This window comes from Benincasa hispida, chromosome 7, assembly GCF_027475165.1.
Source record: "Benincasa hispida cultivar pf3 chromosome 7, pf3_genome.v1.1, whole genome shotgun sequence".
Taxonomy (NCBI): domain Eukaryota; kingdom Viridiplantae; phylum Streptophyta; class Magnoliopsida; order Cucurbitales; family Cucurbitaceae; genus Benincasa; species Benincasa hispida.
Window position 1 is genome coordinate 33380765 of NC_143484.1, and position 17399 is coordinate 33398163.

Below are 17399 nucleotides of genomic sequence, written 5' to 3' on the forward strand. Positions count from 1 at the left end.
TAACTCCAAGAACATCACGCACTTCGCTTCCTCAAATCAAGCGTACGCATTCGACTGAGAGAGCATCAGAGGATCAAGTACTAGAGATCGAACCACATCGCATCAAATCAACATCAACATCAACACCAACTCAAGTTCAACTCCATGAAATAAGTTTTCTCCGAAAACCTCGTGCGAATAAATTGGCATGCCCAGTGGGACATCTCTACCTTCTATCTCTCTCTCATCATCCAAGTTAATAAATCTACAAATGGCACCAAAGAAAGCTGCATCCAAAGCCACCGTCGCAAGCGAAATTTACATAAACTCTATCATCCGGAGTAGCTGATGGAATCTTCTAAAGGCGGGATCGTCATCAGAGAAAATCCCTTGATCGACAGCTGATCCATCAGATAAAGAATCACACTTTGATATAGTGTCTGTCATAGTGACTGATGTAACGATTGAGTCGGTCGTAGCAGAGATGGAGAGAAAGAGAAAATTTCCTAATGAAAGTTGTAGAAGAGCGAGATCATGAAATCACTACTTTAAGAGATCAAATATAGGCTCGAGAAACTGTTGAGTCGTGTCAATCTCCAGCTACAAAATTAAATGACAAAGGAAAGACTGTCTTGCAAAAGGACCAGCCGCAATAATCTACCTCTGTTGCCACTATATTAGTTCAACAGCTGCAGAATATGAATACAAACTCCATAAGGGCTTAGTATGGAGGACCATCGCAATCTTCCTTTATGTACTTCAAGTCGTACACCAAGAGAATCGAAAACCTGATAATGCTAGTTGGTATCAACCTCCAAAGTGAAGGATCTCTTAACGAAGAGCATCCATGAGCGCGTTCGGATCTTTCCGATTTCATAGTGACCGAAATACAACACATACATTCTAATAGATAGTTATGCAATTTACATTAATTAACGGTATGCTATGATAAATAAACTACAAGGGATTGAGTTCACATACCAGGTGAAGACTCTCTTCAATCTCGAACTCAACGTAGTAAAAAATAGCCTTTATGAATTGAATCGCCCAACAAATCAGTCGGCTACGGCAACACGATCATCTACATGTATGACAGAAACACGAACAAGCACGAGCAAACAGAATCGGGGATGACACCACCAGTTGGAGCCCTTGGTATTCTCAGAGTGAGAATCCAAAGTGTGGTCTTTTGTGAATTTGGTAGAGGTTGGAGGAACGGGCTGATTGTGTAGACGAAAAGCAAGTGGGAGAGAAAGCTATCGTATAGTGGGGGGGGGAGAAAACTATCATATAGCGGGGATGCTTATCGTTTAGACAAAGCTATACGATCATGTAAGTTTTACTAAGTGATCCTCTAGTAATAGATAAACGATCGTTTAGAAAACGCACAATCATTTAGGAAAGCTAAGCGATCGTTTAGAGAAAGGCGTGTGATCGTTTATAAGCGAGGTGTGTGATCGTTTAGACGATGACAATCTATCGTATAGGCTCTCAGCTAGGCAGCCAATACTTTTTCACACCGATTGCGACTTTTTTACAAACTTTTTGCAACATGAAACAAATTTTCATTTTATTCTTCAGTTACAATGATCGACTACGGATTCTCCCACTAACGCACGACTGAGGAGAGGTTTTCGATCAATTATCATATAATTAACCAATTTAATTAATAAATGAATATAATCATATTATATTCTTATCCTATAGTTTGATATCATATATCTACTATAGTAATTTCTCTTCCACTTGATATAAATCATATTTATATATAATTTCCTCCAAAAATAATGTATCTCATACATTTAGTCAATTATATCATATATAATTAACCAGTTCAATTATATCATATATAATCAAACTCCCTCTTGTCAATATGAACATTTCAAACTGACCCAAATACTTATTCTCGACTTTATCCAAGCTACCTAGGGGACCTTATGGACCTGTGGCTTGAAGCTCCAACGATACATGAATAGCTAACTAAACTCTTTAGCCACGAGATCCACCATCCGCTAACTGCCAGACATTTCATTAAAGATCAATAGCTGAACTTTTCTTACCACAAATATATTTCTGTGTCTATCAGATATAACCAATCATGAGTACAATGACCCTTCACAAATGCTCGTAAGTATAGTTGGGCCAATTTACCATTTTACCCCTATAGTTACATCTCACTCCTTAAGTACCACTGACTTCTCTAATGAACAATACAACATAGTCCAACTATATGTGAACACTTCTTGGGCCAAGAGATGGTGTGTGGTGCCATTTTGTTTAAGCACTGAAATCAGCCCTTAAGGGTGCTATCTATCTACTTGTTCCTGCCTCGGGGAAGGAGTGAATTCGATCTCGTGTAGTTGAGTTCCCAGCTCCCAAATCAGACAAATCCCCAAAATGATAGGTTTGAATCGGTGACCTGACGACTCCCACCCATACAAATCAAAGAACCGCCCTCAATGGTAGGAGTTCCCAACTCATTCAGGATTGAGGTCATGTTACCTATAGTCATCCTAGTGAAGTAAAGTCTCTGTCATGAATGGTGTTATATAACGAGACGTTAACACTTCGTGGTCAGGTCTTATACAAACTATTTGTATTGGACGCCCCCACTCGCATGTCCCCTACACGAATTATCAGGATCAGACCATCTGTGACAAGTCATAACACTTGTGATCATTCCACAAAGTGGGCCGCATCCGTAGCGTTACCAGGATAAGCTTTCTTTCCTATATCCATATACAACAGACCATTTTGGTTATCACTCAAGACATGATCCACTTGTATGTCACCACGAACATGCTTAAGTTACATACAGATAACCAGAGACTTTGTGTTTATTGGTTAGTGGTAAAGCAAATAAAACATACAATTGAACAAAAACAAGATGTGAAGTAAAATATCATATATTATACAGCCCAAGCATTCATACAAATAGTTTGCAAACTACAGGACATGAGACTTTAAGGCATCAACCCCAACACAAAGTTCCAGCAATTCGATGGAAAGGAAAATCCGAAACAACATGTTTCTCACTTCATTGAAACCTACGAAAATGCAGGAGCCAGAGGAGACCATCTAGTCAAACAGTTCGCCCGTACCTTGAAAGGAAACGATTTCGATTGATATACTAATCTAGAGCCAAAAGCGAATGATAACTGGGAACAGTTGAAAAGAGCAAAGGAAGAGTCGGTCATCAATTACATCACAAGATACACCGTTAGCATGATGGAGCTAATGAACACAAAATAGCTAAAGGGAGAGTCGGTCATCAATTACATCAATCGATGGAGAGCTCTGAGTCTAGATTGCAAAGATAGAATCATTGAATTATTTGCAGTGGAGATGTGCACCCAAGGCATGCACTAGGAAATTCTCTACATTCTACAAGGGATAAAGCCTTGTACATTTGAGGAGTTGACAACACGTGCTCATGATATGGAGTTGAGCATTGCCAATAAGGGAACTAAAGATTTCTTAGTCCCTGAAGAGAGAAAATAAAAGAATGAAGACAAGGGCACTGAAAAGATCATGGATAGTGCCACAAGAGAATCTATGGTCGTTCACGTGACCCTGTTGAAATTTTCCTCCAAAGGAAAACAAACAAAATTTGAAAGAAGGCACAATAAAGGCGAGAAGCGTCGTCCAACTCTTAAAGAAAGACAAGAGAAGGTTTGTCCATTCTTTAACTCTGATGTGGCGGACATACTAGAGCAATTGCTAGAGAAGTAACTTATTTAGCTGTCAGAATGCAATCAGCCGGAACAAGCAGGAAAAGTAGACGATCCTGAATACTGTAAGTATTATTGGGTTGTTAGTCATCCAGTTGAAAGGTGCCTCGTGCTGAAGGAGCTAATTCTAAAGTTAGCTTATGAAAAAAAGATTGAGCTAGATTTGGATGAAGTAGCTCAAAAAAATCATGCCACAATAGTGATAACTTCAAGGTTCCAACAAAGTCTGTGTCTTACGATCAAAGAGAAAGCATGATTCAGTTTGGAACCTTAGAGCCTATAATTGTTCGGTTCCAATAGAAGATTCAATGACAGACTTCCAAAAGAAAGATGAACCTATTGAAGATAATGACAAAGGGTGGATCCTTGTGACTCATTGAAAGAGAAAACAACCAAATTCCACCTAAAAAGAGTCGCGCTCATACCGAAGCTATAGAAGAAGGAACAAGACTCATATAAAAAAAGACAAAGATGGCATGAAAGCCTAAGCCTTCTAAGGAAGAAGACAGGGACTTTCCTCAACGTCGATAGCCAGTAACTTTGGCATAATTTTTCCCAAGAAATTTCCTCGATAATCATCAAGAGGAAGTATCAGAAGTTATTGCATGTCACACTGTCAACATGACCGAAGTCGACAACAATCATATAACTACTAAAGAAGTCGACAACTCAAAAGAAATGGAGAAAAGAGTTTCTGTCTTCGATCGTATCAAGCCTTCAACTACTTGATCTTTAGTCTTCCAAAAATTGAGTATGGCCACGGTAGAAGAAGAAAACCAATGTCCAATGTCTACTTCTACTCGAACTTTAGCCTTCAAAAGGCTAAGTATATCCACATCAAAGAAAGATCGACCTTCAAAATCTGCTTGATCGTCTCAAGACAACAAGTGATCAACATAAAGGAAGGATGAAAATCTTGAAGGCAAGACCATTTCATAAAGAATAAAATAATGAAAAGATTCACAGTCATATCACTTCATGTATGAAGAGAAAGTTGCCTGTTGATATAAATATAGAAGATTCCTTGATGGTGAATCTAAAACTCATCATATTGACGAATCCCACAAATGAACAAGATGATCAAAGTCATGATGAATAAGAGCTTCTGAAATTTAAATGTAGAAGTTCCTTATTGCGAGAGCCTAAACTACACGGTGCTCCTGACCTGCATGAGCTTAAAAGGTGAACGACCCAAAAAAAATGTCTTATTGAACTACGTTATGACTTGATCCCTGTCATTGTAAAGGGTACGTAGGAAGCTTAAAAGAAACTTCAATTTCATTCTAGAAAAAAAAAACGTGGAACTATGTCATGACTTGATCCATTTCTTCATAGGTACGTAAGCAACTTAAAGAAATTTAAGTTCAATCCATAAAAAAAGGTTATGACAATCACCTTGCATATGGCGTTACATGACATATTGAAGATGTTCATCCCTGTTGGGGGCAACACAACAAATTGAAGATATTCATCCCTTTAAAGAGCTAACACAGTAAATTAAAAGCATACACTTGAAATGGCACTTCGCTTCCTCTTCGAAATCAAGTTTGAAGGCTTCACCACTTCCTCTTTGAAGTCAAATTTGGATGTTTCATTTCTTCCTGTTCGAAGTTCAAGTTTGGTGTGACTTCCCTGCTTCTTCTAAAAAAATATTATTCCCTGCAGCTTCGCTCCTTCTCTAAAAGTTATTGTAGTTCTGCCTCCTCTACAAAGATGTTAGTGCTGCTGTTTCTTCATCTCCAAGTTCGAGGAACAGGCTGCTGCTTTGATGGTTGCACCACTTTTTCTCCATCTCCGAATTTGATGGTCGCACTGCTATTTCCCCACCTCCAAGTTCGAGGGTTGCACTATAGCTTCTATAATTCTAACTTCAATGGTTACATTGATGCCTCTCCGTCTCCAAATTCGATGGTTACACTGTTGCTTCTCCGTCTCCAAGTTCAAGGGTTGGATTGCATGCCCCTCCATCTTCAAGTTCAAAGGTTTTGTCCATGTTCCTCCTTTTGGGGTTGATGCCCTAAAGTCTCATGTCTTGTAGTTTGTAAACATTTGTACGACTGCTTGTATTGTATAATATATGATATTTTACTTCACATCTTGATTTTGCTCAGTTGTATGTTTTATTTGTTGTACCACAAACCAATCAACATAAAATCCTTGGTTATTTGTTTGTAACTTAAGCATATATGTGGTGATATATAAGTGGATCATGTCTTGAGTGATAACCAAAATGATCTGTAGTATATCGATATAGGAGGGAAACCTTATCCTAGTAACGCTATAGATGCGGCCCGCTTTATGGAACGGTCACAAGTGTTGTGACTTGTCACAAATAGTCTAATCCTGATCATTCGTGTAGGTGACATATGAGTGAGGGCATCCTATACAAAGAGTTTGTATAAGACCTGACCACGAAGTGTTAACGTCTTGTTATATAACACCATTCATGATTGAGACTTCACTTCACAAGGATGACCATAGGTAACATGACCTCAATCATGAGTGAGTTGGGAACTCCTGCCATTGAGGGCGGTTCTTTGATTTGTATAGGTGAGAGTGGCCAGGTTGCCGATTCAAACCTACCATTTTGGGATTTGTCTGATTTAAGAGTTGAGAACTCAGCTGCACAAGACGAAATTCACTCCTTCTCCGAGGTAGGGGCTAGTAGATAAATAACTTCTTTAAGGGCTGATTCCAAGGCTTGAACGATGTGGCACCTCACAACTTCTCTTGGCTCGAGAGGTGTTCACACATAGTTGCACTATGTTATATTGTTCATTAGGGGAATCAGTGGTACTTAAGGAGTGATATGTAACTATAAGGGCAACACGGTAAATTGGCCCAGATGTACTTACGAGCATCTATGAAGGGCCATCGTACTCATGATTAGTTATATCTTATGGATACAGAAATATATCTGTGGTATGAAGAATTCAGCTATTGGTTTTTAGTGGAATGTCTGGCAGTTAGTAGATGCGGGATCTCGTGGTTAAAGAGTTTAGTCAGCTATTCACGTACCGTTGGAGCTTCGAGCCACAGATCCATAAGGTCCCCTAGGTAGCTTGGATAAAGTCAAGAATCAATTTTTGGGTCAATTTGAAATGTTCATATTGACAAGAGGGAGTTCGATTATATATGATATAATTGAATTGGTTAATTATATATGATATAATTGACTAAATGTATGAGATACGTTATTTTAGAGGAAATTAGATATAAATATGATTTATATCAAGTGGAGGAGAAATTACTATAGTAGAAATGTGATATCAAACTATAGGGTAAGAATATAATATGATTATATTCATTTATTAATTAATTGGTTAATTATGTGATAATTGGCCAAAAACCTCTCCTCAATTGTGCATTAATGGGAGAATCCTTATCGGTTATTGTAACTGAAGAATGAAATGAAAATTTGTTTCATTTTGCAAGAGATCAAAAAAATCGCAAAAGATGTGAAAACGTTTTGACCGCTTAGCTTAGAGCCTATACGATAGAGCCCCATCGCTTAAACGATCGCATGCTTTTCTCTAAATGATCGCTTAGCTTTCCAAACGATCGTCTAGTGTGTCGTGTTTTCTAAACGATTGTTTACCTATTACTAGACGACCGCTTAGTAAAACCTTTACAATCGTGTAGCTTTCTCTAAATGATAAGCATACGTTATACGATAGAACGATAGCCTTCTCTCCTACTTACTTATCGTTCTACACGATCAGCCCGTTTCTCCTACCTCTACCAAATTCAACAAAGACCACGCTTTAGATTCTCACTCCGAAAATACCAAGGGCTCTAAGTGGTGGTAACTTCCCCGCTTCTGCTTGCTCGTGCTTGTTCGTGTTGCTGCCGTTTTTGTAGACGATCGTGCTGCCGTAGCCGACTGTTTTGCTAGGCGATAAAGAATGTAGAGGTTGCTTCCGCTGCGTTGAGTTCAAAGTGAAGAGAGTCTTCAACTGGTATGTGAACTCAATCTCTTGTAGTTTATTTGTCAAAGCATATCGTTAATTAGTGTTAAATTGTATAACTATTTATTAGAATGTGTGTGTGTTAATTTCAATCACAATGAAATTGGAAAGATCTGACCGTGTTCATGGATTCTCTTTGTCGATGTTTCTCCATATTCAAGTTTAGAAGCTTCGTTGATTTCCCTCCATCTTCAAGTTTAGAGGCTTCTTCAATGCCCATCTACAAATTCAAAGGCTTTGTTGATTCTCTTCCATCTTCAAGTGCAGAGGCTCCATCGATGCTTCTCCATCTTCAAGTTTAGAGGGTTCATCGATGCTCCATCTTCATGCTCAAGTTTGAAGGCTTTACAATGCCATCTTCATGCTCATAGTCGCAAAGTCAAGCCTACCGCCAAAGATTCATTAGTGCCTTTATTAAACTCAAATGCGGAGCATTCACCGATGCTTCATCAAACTTAATTGTGAAGGATTCATTGACACTTCAAGCTCAAGTACAGAGGATTCGTTGATACTTTTTCAAGCTCAAATGTGGAGGATTCGTTGATATCGTTGATTTTTCAAGATTAAATGTAGAGGATTGGCCGATGCTTTGTCAAGCTCAGATGTCAATGATTCATCGATGCTTCATCGAACTCAAATATGGAGCATTCGCCAATGTTTTGTCAAACTCAAATGCAGAAAATTCATCGATGCTTTGTCAAACTCAAGCGCGAAAGTCTCATCGATGCTTCTCCATCTTTAAGTTCAGAGGCTCCATCAATGCTCTTCCATCTTCAAGTTCAGAGGCTCCATCGATGCTTCTCCACCTTCGAGTTGAAGATCGGCGTACATGGCCCACTTCCATCTTCAAGTTCAAGATCAGTGTGCATGACTCCGCTTCCATCTTCAAGTTCAAGATCGGTGTGCATGGCTCCGCTTCCATCTTCAAGTTTAAGATCAATGTGCATGGTATCGCTTCCATCTTCAAGTTCAAGATCGATGTGTTTGGCTCCGCTCCATCTTCAAGTTCAAGGTAGGTGTGCATGGCTCTACTTCATCTTCAAGTCCAAGGTCGGTATGCTGGCTCCGCTTCATCTTCAACTTCATGATCGGTGTGAATGGCTTGACTCCATCTTCAATGACTTCGTCTACAAAGTCATGACGCGACTTCGTTTCATCTCCAAATTCGTGGCATGGTTTCACTTCATCTCCAAAATGATGAGCCGACTTCGCTTCATCTCCAAAGTCTGGCGTGGCTCACTTCATGTCTCAAGGTTGGCGTGGCTCGCTTAATCTCCCAAGGCTGGTGTGGCTTGCTTCATCTCCCAAGTCTTGCGTGGTTCTGCTTCATTTTCATAATTCATGTTGGTGTAGCTTTGCTCCTTCTCTAAAAGGTTGGTACAACTTCACCCCCCTCTTCAAAATGTCGGTGCAGCTTTGTTTTCTCTCCAAAAATGTTGGTGTGGTTCCATCTTTATATGCAAGATCAAGTTTGGTCTGCCTAGCTCCACCTCATATGCGAGGACAACTCTGGCTCGTTTGGCTCCACCTCATATACGAAATCGACTTCGGTCAACCTTACTCCACTCAAAAGCTTGTGGCGTATAATCCCCATCTTCAAAACTTGATGGCATATCTGTCTCATCTTTAAAGTTAGATCAAGAAGTGATATAATAGGGTAGACCTTTCCGGGGTCATCCCTAGGTTGATCGAATGGGGAAGTTGTAAGTATTTTCGGGGCACCACCATGTTGATCAAGATATACTAGGGTAAACCTTTCCAGGGTCATCCCTAGATTGATCGAATGGGGGAGTTGTAAGTCTTTCTGCCCCTCTCCCCCATGTTGATTGAGATATACTAGGGTAGACCTATCTGGGGTCGTCCCTAGGTTGATCGAATGGGAGAGTTGTAAGCCTCCCCCCCCTCCCCCCAATTATTGATCGAGATATACTAGGGTAAACCTTTCCAGGGTCATCCCCAGATTGATAGAATAGGAGAGTTATAAGCCTGTCTGAGGCTCCCCCATGAAGATCGGGAAGTACGAGCACGGACGATAATACAATAGGTAAACCTTTCCGGGGTCGTCCTTGGGTTGATCAAATGGAGGAGTTGTAAGCCTTTCCAAGGCCCCCTATGACAACCAGAAAACACGAGCACGAGCGGTGATACTCTAGGGTAGACCTTCCGGGGTCATCCCTAGGTGATTAAATGGGGGATTTGTATGCCTTTCTGGGGCCCTCCCATGATGATCGGAAAACATGAGTACACAATAGGTAGACCTTTCCGGGGTCATCCCTATGTGTGTCAAGGAGACGGTCACGTAGAGGAGCATTGCTACAAAATAAGAAACGAAATAGAAAAGATCAAAAGAAAGAAGAAAAAAGGGGGGGGGGGGGGACGGTGAAAAAAAAGAGAAGAAAGAAAGAAAGAAAATATTTAAAAAAATCTTGGAAGAAAAAGAGGAAAAATGAGAGAAATGAAAGTGGAAGAAGTGAAGGGGATGAGGATATTTAGAGGTTCCCAAATTCCTTAACAAATTAGAAAATCCAAATCAAATAAAGATTTGATTTAAAATATTAGATCTTTATTAGATTTTCTAATTTGATTCTATTCTAATTTAAAATTAAATTAAATAAATTTCCTATTTAATTTAATTTAATTAGATTTTGTTCTCAAATTTAGATTTGGACATATTCCAAATTTTATTCAAAATCAAATTAAATTGGGATAAATTTTGAAATTTCTCTTAAATTAAAAATTTGGTCATATTCCAAATTTCATACTGAATTCAATGTTTTAAGCTTTTATCACCTAACCAGTTTAATTATAGATAAACCTCAAAAAAATTTCTTAAATTAAAATTTGACCATATTCTAAATTTTATTCAAAATCAAATTGTTCAATTTGAAATTAAACTATATATAAAATCTCAAATTAAAATTTGGACATGTTTCAAATTTTATGTCAAATCTAAATCATCCAAATTTAGACTTTTATCCATGTCAAACTAAATTTAGATAAAATCTCAAATAGATGTAAAATTCAAATTTAGACATCTTCCAAATTTTAATCAAACTCATCCAAATTTAGGTTCTTATCCCTATTTTCAAATCAAGTTGTGGGAAAGATCTAAAATTCATGCCAAATTAAAATTTTGCCATATTCCAAATTTTATTCCAAATTCAAGTTGTCCAAACTTAGTTTTTATCTTCAATCAAAATAAATTGTGAATAAATAAAAAAAAAATCTCAATTGACCTTTATTAAAGTTTGGGCATATCCCAAATTTTATCTCATATCCAAATCAAGCGATTATTGAGTGTAGGGAAGGTATTAACACCCTACAACACCCGGTAAAAAAATCATTTTATTCTATTATCCAAAATTGTAATGAAAATTAATAAAATGAGAACTTATGAGAATTGATTAATTAAACAATTCCCAGGTAGAAGTGTTTCCTTACGGTCAATTTAAATACCTCGGCCTAGACATAATTATTACCTTAATCAATCATATTTAAAACGTATTTGGTAAAAAAAATATTTCACCAGGTTTCACTATTATTTTAAGAATAAAGTATAGTTAAATTTTGTGAGTAACAATGTATGTCAATTTATATTTGGATTTTATTATGAAATATTGACCTTTAAAGTTTAGGCATTTAGCAACATCAACTCTATAATAGGATTGTGAAAATATTTCATGTAAACTAATTCATACTTTATAAAAATGTGAATTAATAATTATGAGTGGCGCAACCCATTCAAAAGAAATGTTTGAAATTCATTTGAAAATTTGAAATTTAATACTAGCTGAAGTTTTATTTTGGAAACTGAATAAATACTAATTTAAAACTTATCTAAGAATCCAAAACATAATGAAGTTTGAATTTAAGAGACAATTCTTAGATTAAATTCCAATAATATATACTTATAAAATTATAAGTTTTAATTTTCATTTTCCAAAAATGTGAATTACAACCTATCTAAAGTTCATATTTAAAGTTTTAAATTCAAGCGATTTGGAATACTTTTAAGAATCTCCAAAACTAAAAACAGAATAGAATCATATTTAATAATGTTAAATTAGAATCTATATTCAACTTTAAAGTAAAAGTTTTGTTTAAATGTTTTAAAGAAATTTTAAACTATAATCTATTTAAATTTCATGTTTAAAATCATCAAGACTTAAAATCATGTAATGGAGATTTCGTAAAAGATCCAAAATCAAGAATGCAGTGGATTGAGAGATTAAGAACCTAATGGTTAGTAAAACTGACAATAAAAAGCAAAAAAAAAAAAAAAAACAATAATAATAAAAGTAAAACTTTTTGGAGATATATTTTAGAAAATTAAAAAAAAAAAAGATTGTTGAGAAGCCTAAAAAAAGGTGAGATTGGGGAAAAGAATTAACAAAATAAATAATAAAATTAATATATATACAAATATATAAATAAGGAAAATAAAAAAATTGGGTGAGATTGAAAGGAAAGAATGAGCAAAATAAATAATAAAATTAATATAGATATAAATTAAAAAGAAAAAAGAAAAAAGAAAAAAGAAAGTGAAAATCGAGCCAATAGAAAAAGGGAAAAAAATATTTACATAAAACCAAGTGGGTCCACCACATTTAAAAAATAATAATATCGAAAGAAGTGGGGTCTACTGTAATTATTTAATGAAATAATAATATAAAAGTATGTGGGTCCTACTATATTTATTGAATATAAAATAAATAAATAATTAGAATGGTCCACACTTTTATTAAATATCTTCTTCTCTTTTCCTTTTCTCACCAATTTGTTTTTCTCTTCTTCCACTTTTCTACCTTTATTTTGTAGGTAATGGTAGCCATCGTGGGTCTTCACCGAATTTTGCAATAATCCGTTGGAATGGAAGTCTACCTGTCGTTGGAGTCGTTGTTCATCAGATTGGTGATCACTGGAACAACTCTTTTCTTTTTCTCTCCTCTTCTATACTTTTCACTCTATTCTCACTTACTCTCAATATATTTCTTTCCTTCTTTCATTTGTCTTCAATTTTTTCCTTTCTCCTATTTTTTTTTCTTCCTTCCTCTTCAACAATGTGATCGATTTATAAGAGAAGGAAGGTTGGAGAATTGAGTTTTTTTTTTTTTTTTTTTTTTTTTTTAAAAAAAAAAGATTTAAAAGGAGAGAAAAGGGGAAAGAATAATGTTATGAGAAGGAAGAGAGAATTGTTGAAGAATGGTTAAAAGAAAGAAGAAAAAACAGACAACAACAATCATAATAATAGTTAAAAACAAAAGAATAATAATAAATTTTTGAAAGATTTTAGAATGGGTCTCTATGTAGTTTTACAGTTAACTTTTTAAAAATAAATTTTGAAAATAAAATTTTGAAAATGTATCATTGTGGTGTCTTTTATATTGAGAAAAAACTATTATAATTTTTAACCCAATTCTATAAACAGTTTCTTCAAATTATAACGTGAAACTATTTCGATGATTTATTGAAAATATAAGAATTAAATTTGAATTTTAAAAGTATATAAACTAAAATAGAATAAACCCTGAAGCACAAAAGTCAAAATCATATTTTAAAACTATCATTTTAAGCCCTCAGCCTATGAGACTAGGTTTAGCATGTCCTTCTACTACTAAAACCATTAAATTTAATTAATTAAATGTTGATGTGGCAAGATAACTTGAGAAAATTTCCTATACTATGATAGTATGGAAAGTTTACCATGCTACCTCCATTTATTTTGTGTCATGTATTTTTGAAACTATGGTGAGACCCATTGACATTAACGTGGACTTCTACAAATATTTATAAAGACGAATTTATAATGTAAACAAGGGAAGTATGATACTCCCGTGACATTAAAGAAATTCTCTCTTCTTCTCTTTTTTCTTTCCCTCCTCTTTCTCCCTTCTCTACTTTCTTTTTTTTCTCCTCCGAGTAATTTCTTTCTATTGTCTCTTTCTATCTATTTTTGTGTAGCTCACTTGAGTGTCTAATCACAAGTTATTACATAAAAGTTTTACTTAAAATAAAAAAATTGTAATTAAAAGAAATAAATTAAAATGAATGCAAACCAAGGCTACACTCATTATTTATCTCACATTCAGGCTGTGTGAACCACATATTCGCATACATACGATGGTCATGGAAGGAAAACCACAAGCTCCCCATGTTCTAATCTTCCCTCTTCCCTTTCAAGGCCATATCAACTCGATGCTGAAGCTCGCGGAGCTTCTTTCACTGGCCGGCATCACCATAACATTCCTCAACACCCCTCACTCCCACCACCAACTCACTCACCACTCCGACGTTCTCTCTCGCTTCTCTCGCTTTCCCACCTTCCGTTTCTGCACCATCACCGACGGCCTTTCACCAGACCACCCACGAACCATCGAGTTCTTCGCCCAGATCATCGCCTCCTTTGACACCGTCACCAAGCCGATTTTCAAACACTGGCTGATTTCGGGCCATTTCGGTCCCGACCTCACGTGCGTTGTGCTCGATGCATTCTTTAAGAATCTTATTGATGCTGAGGATGCTGAAATTAAACAGCCCATTTTTGGTTTCCGGACTGTCAGTGGTTGTTCCGTTTGGGCTTATTTACGTGTTCCTCATCTCATTGAAGACGGCCAACTTCCGATTAGAGGTACCTTAGCTTCCTATTTCTGCTTTAAATTTTATTTTATGTACGTGTTGGGTGGGTGGCTGTTTCATTACTCAATAAAATTACTACACCCACTTGTTGCTGCTCTGTGTTTAAAGGGATGAATTGAAGAGTAACATTTGGATGGTAAACAAAAATTAAAAATTAAAAATAAAAAACAAAAATACTTTAAAAAAGAAAAAAAAAGTTTGTCTTAAAAAAAATTTAAGTAGAAAAGAAAAAATATATAGTTTTCAAAATTCTAAACATAGATTCTTACGTTTAGGCCGGCCACGAACTCCACTAATAGATCTATGAGAATAAAAAAGTGGGCTCATATGATTATTTTTTGTGTTGTTTACCGGCATTTGTATTGACACATGAACTTCACATCCAAATCTATAATTTAGTAAAGTAATTTGATTAATGAATAAAGAGTACTCAATCCGATTACGTCTGAGAATTACGTCTTATCGTTACCGTTATCGTTATAATTACCATTACAACTACCATTAATGTTACTATTACAGTTGAAAAATTATAAATTTTGACATTTTTGTTGTTACTATTACCATTACCACTTGATTTTCAGAAGTAGAAGTAGAGGTAACGGTAACAGTAAATTTGATAAACTTCATAATTGTAAGTAAATTTGATCAAAATTAATCCAATTACGTTTGTGATTCAAATTCAATATAATTGATCTATCAATAAAATTTCATTATAATTACACCAATTTTCATTACGATTTGGTAAATGTGACCTTAAATTCTGCACTTAGTTTCTAAACTTTGCATTTTGAGATTTCTGTTACTTTAAGTCTATTAAATAACAATTTATTTTTAAAAAAAAATTTAAGCTTACTAACAACATTTCAATCCTTTTTATCTGTTATTTTTTAAAGAGTGTTTTAAAAAATTCAAGTGAATTTTGTAAAACTAAGAAAGAAGTTGTTATAAACTTTGATCTTGATTTTGAAATGTGGATAAGAATTCAAATGTTTATTTTAAAAAAAAAAAAACTCAAAAACAAAAAGCAAATGGTTAGAAAACGACAACCTGGATTTATGTATATTTTAAAATAAACTGATAAATATTACTTCATACCTATTTTATTTACTTAACTATATTTTCAAAATTCATATCAAGCTTTTAAAATTAAAAGTGAGAGTTTTTTTTTTTTTTTTTTAAATGACAATGTTTGGTAACCTTTTTCATCTTTTCTATTTTTTATTTTTGAAATTTACTTGTATATTCTCTTTTTTAAAATGATTGTTAATTTTTAGTTAAATTCTAAAAACAAAAATAAATTTTTAAAAATTATTTTTTATTTGTTAAACTATTAGTAAAAAATTAAATAACAGAAAAAGAAATTTGATTGGTTAACAACTTGCTAAAAAATAGACTCAATATAACTTTCAAATTAAAAAAAAAGAAAAAGAAAAAAAAAAAAGGGAAAAGAACTGAAAAAGGGTTTTATATGGGAGTTAAGCAATTAAAAAACACATTACATCCCAAATACTCAATTTATGCTAATCAAGCTTCACATTTCAATAACAATTTGAAGCAACATACTTGCAAAATTACAGGAGAGGAAGACATGGACAGAATGATAACAAACATACCAGCCATGGAAAATCTTCTCAGATGCAGAGACCTCCCTGGTTTCTGCCGGGTCACTGACACAAACGACTCTGTTCTTCAATTCGTCGTCAAACAAACTCAACAAAGCTACCAATTTCACGCCCTCATATTGAATTCATTCGAAGATTTAGAAGGGCCCATTCTCTCTAACATTCGAACTTTATGCCCAAACCTCTACGCCATCGGACCCCTTCACGCCCTTCTCAAAACCAAACTCTCCCACGAAACAGAGTCGATGAACAATCTCTGGCAAGTCGACCAGAGCTGTCTGGCGTGGCTGGATAATCAACCGCCGGGATCCGTCATTTACGTCAGTTTCGGAAGCATTACAGTGATGGGGAATCGGGGGCTGATGGAGTTTTGGCATGGACTGGTGAAAAGTGGGAGGAATTTTTTGTGGGTCATACGGCCGGACCTTGTGAAGGGCGGGGAGATCGAAATTCCGGCGGAGTTGGAGGAAGGGACGAAACAGAGAGGGTACATCGTGGGATGGGCTCCGCAAGAGAAAGTGCTTTCTCACGAAGCAGTTGGTGGGTTTTTGACTCACAGTGGTTGGAATTCGACTTTGGAGAGCATAGTCGCCGGGAAGCCGATGGTTTGTTGGCCGTATACGGCGGATCAGCAGGTGAATAGTAGATTTGTGAGCAATGTGTGGAAATTGGGAGTGGATATGAAGGATTTGTGCGATAGAGAAAGTGTAGCAACAATGGTGAATGATGTTATGGTGAATAGAAAAGAGGAATTTATGAGATCGGCGAGTGAGATGGCTGAGTTGGCTGGGCGAAGCGTAAGCCCAGGTGGATCGTCCTATGCTGATTTCGATCGTCTTGTAAATGAGATTAGATTGCTTAGCCAATAGATAGAATAAAGAGCCAATGTCGTTCTTACATCTCTGTTTTTTCTTCTAAAATGTGAAAACAACATTTGAATGGATGATTTTTGTGTTTGTATTGATAAATTATACACATATAAATAGTTTAGTACAACACTAAAATTAGCTAACAGAAATCTCCTAACAAAGCTCAACTATCTAACAAAAAGGAGATTGACTTTGCAACCTGAAAATCCTAAAAAGTAGTTTACAATTTAACATCTCCCCCCAAACTCAAAGTGGAAGGGTAGAAACTAACTTGAGTTTGCAAAGTAGCTAAAGAAACCGTTTAGAGGGAAGGGCTTTGGTGATGATGTTAGTCAGTTGATCAGTTGTAGGTATTGATTGAAGGAGTAGAGTAGAGTTTTAAAGATGGTGGCAGATAAAATGGTCGTCAATCTCTATGTGCTTTGTCCGTTCATGAAAAACATCATTATGTACTATCTGAATGACACTATGATTATCACAATGAATAATAGTGACAGAATTTTGAGGAGCTCCCATGTCAGCCAAGAGCCAGCGCAACCACAAGACCTCTGAAGTTGTATCAGCAAGTGCACAATACTCCGATTCAGTGTTGGA

General features: G+C 35.8%; 1 protein-coding gene across 2 annotated transcripts; it reads left to right on the forward strand.

Moving 5' to 3' along the window:
• The first annotated feature begins 12425 nt into the window (after nt 1-12425).
• On the forward strand, nt 12426-16932 carry LOC120081696 (7-deoxyloganetic acid glucosyltransferase-like). 2 transcript variants are annotated; one of them, XM_090315720.1, is made up of 3 exons: nt 12426-12589; nt 13768-14306; nt 15892-16932. In XM_090315720.1, exons 2-3 carry the CDS (start codon nt 13799-13801, stop codon nt 16803-16805), a joined length of 1422 nt encoding a protein of 473 aa, XP_090171846.1. In that variant the 5' UTR covers nt 12426-12589; nt 13768-13798; the 3' UTR covers nt 16806-16932. The 2 variants fall into 2 exon arrangements, with proteins under 2 accessions (XP_090171846.1, XP_038892713.2); XM_039036785.2 differs by lacking the exon at nt 12426-12589 and having other exon boundaries at nt 13333-14306.
• The last annotated feature ends 467 nt before the right edge of the window (nt 16933-17399 follow it).